General features: G+C 47.2%; 1 protein-coding gene across 1 annotated transcript; it reads right to left on the bottom strand.

Annotated features, from left to right (window-relative positions):
• Positions 1-623, bottom strand: LOC106322123 (the record flags this gene model as incomplete). Its single annotated transcript, XM_013760281.1, is given in 3 exon segments — positions 1-193; positions 287-391; positions 475-623. Coding segments are annotated over 3 exon segments (341 nt in total), but the record flags the coding sequence as incomplete, so codon positions are not given.
• Between the last annotated feature and the right edge of the window lie 66 nt (positions 624-689).

The raw sequence follows: 689 nt of genomic DNA, 5'->3' as shown, positions 1-689 counted from the left end.
TCATCAGCATGCAATGCTTGTCTCAGAAGAACGTTCACAGAGGCTGCGGTAGGAGGCTTATCATCAACCGGAGCAGAATCCTTACTACTCTGCTTCTCTCCCTCTAATAAGTGAAGACTCTCAAACTTATCACCCATCGTTGGCTCGTTGTGAGCATCCTCTACTACCCCTCCATCTCTATCTTCATCAACACCTAACATTCGTATATATCAAGAAACACGAACCCTAATGTAAGATCTGAGCCCATAGAAAAACCTCTAGCTTTATACTCAACAATCTTTGTTACCGGAATCACGCGGCTCTCTTGTCGAAGGCACATCGGGATCGGGATCGGGTTCAGCTCGCTTCCTGTTCTTCTTCTTCTTATGCTTCTTTTTCTCGGCGATTTCACCTGTTGAATTCACAGAAAATAAAAGGAAAGGGGGTTACGCCATGCGGAGAGGTGAAATTGAGCAATCGGAGAGTGAAGCAAACCTCCGTCAGATGTGGGAAGAGGCTTCAGTTTCTCTTTGGCCATGGTCGGCGGCGTGGACGTGAGAAGCGGAAAGAGAGAGACGACTACGCGGGTTTAGGGTTTAGCCTCCCACGACTACAGAGTTAAAAGCTACGGGTCGGGTTCGATTAGGTTGGGGGTTGAAGTATTCTTTTTTTTTTCTCTATTGGGCCGACATGACTGAATAGTTGGGCTG

Source organism: Brassica oleracea, unplaced genomic scaffold, assembly GCF_000695525.1.
Source record: "Brassica oleracea var. oleracea cultivar TO1000 unplaced genomic scaffold, BOL UnpScaffold07516, whole genome shotgun sequence".
In the NCBI taxonomy this organism is placed as follows: Eukaryota; Viridiplantae; Streptophyta; class Magnoliopsida; order Brassicales; family Brassicaceae; genus Brassica; species Brassica oleracea.
This window is presented reverse-complemented; position numbering and strand designations above follow the sequence as displayed.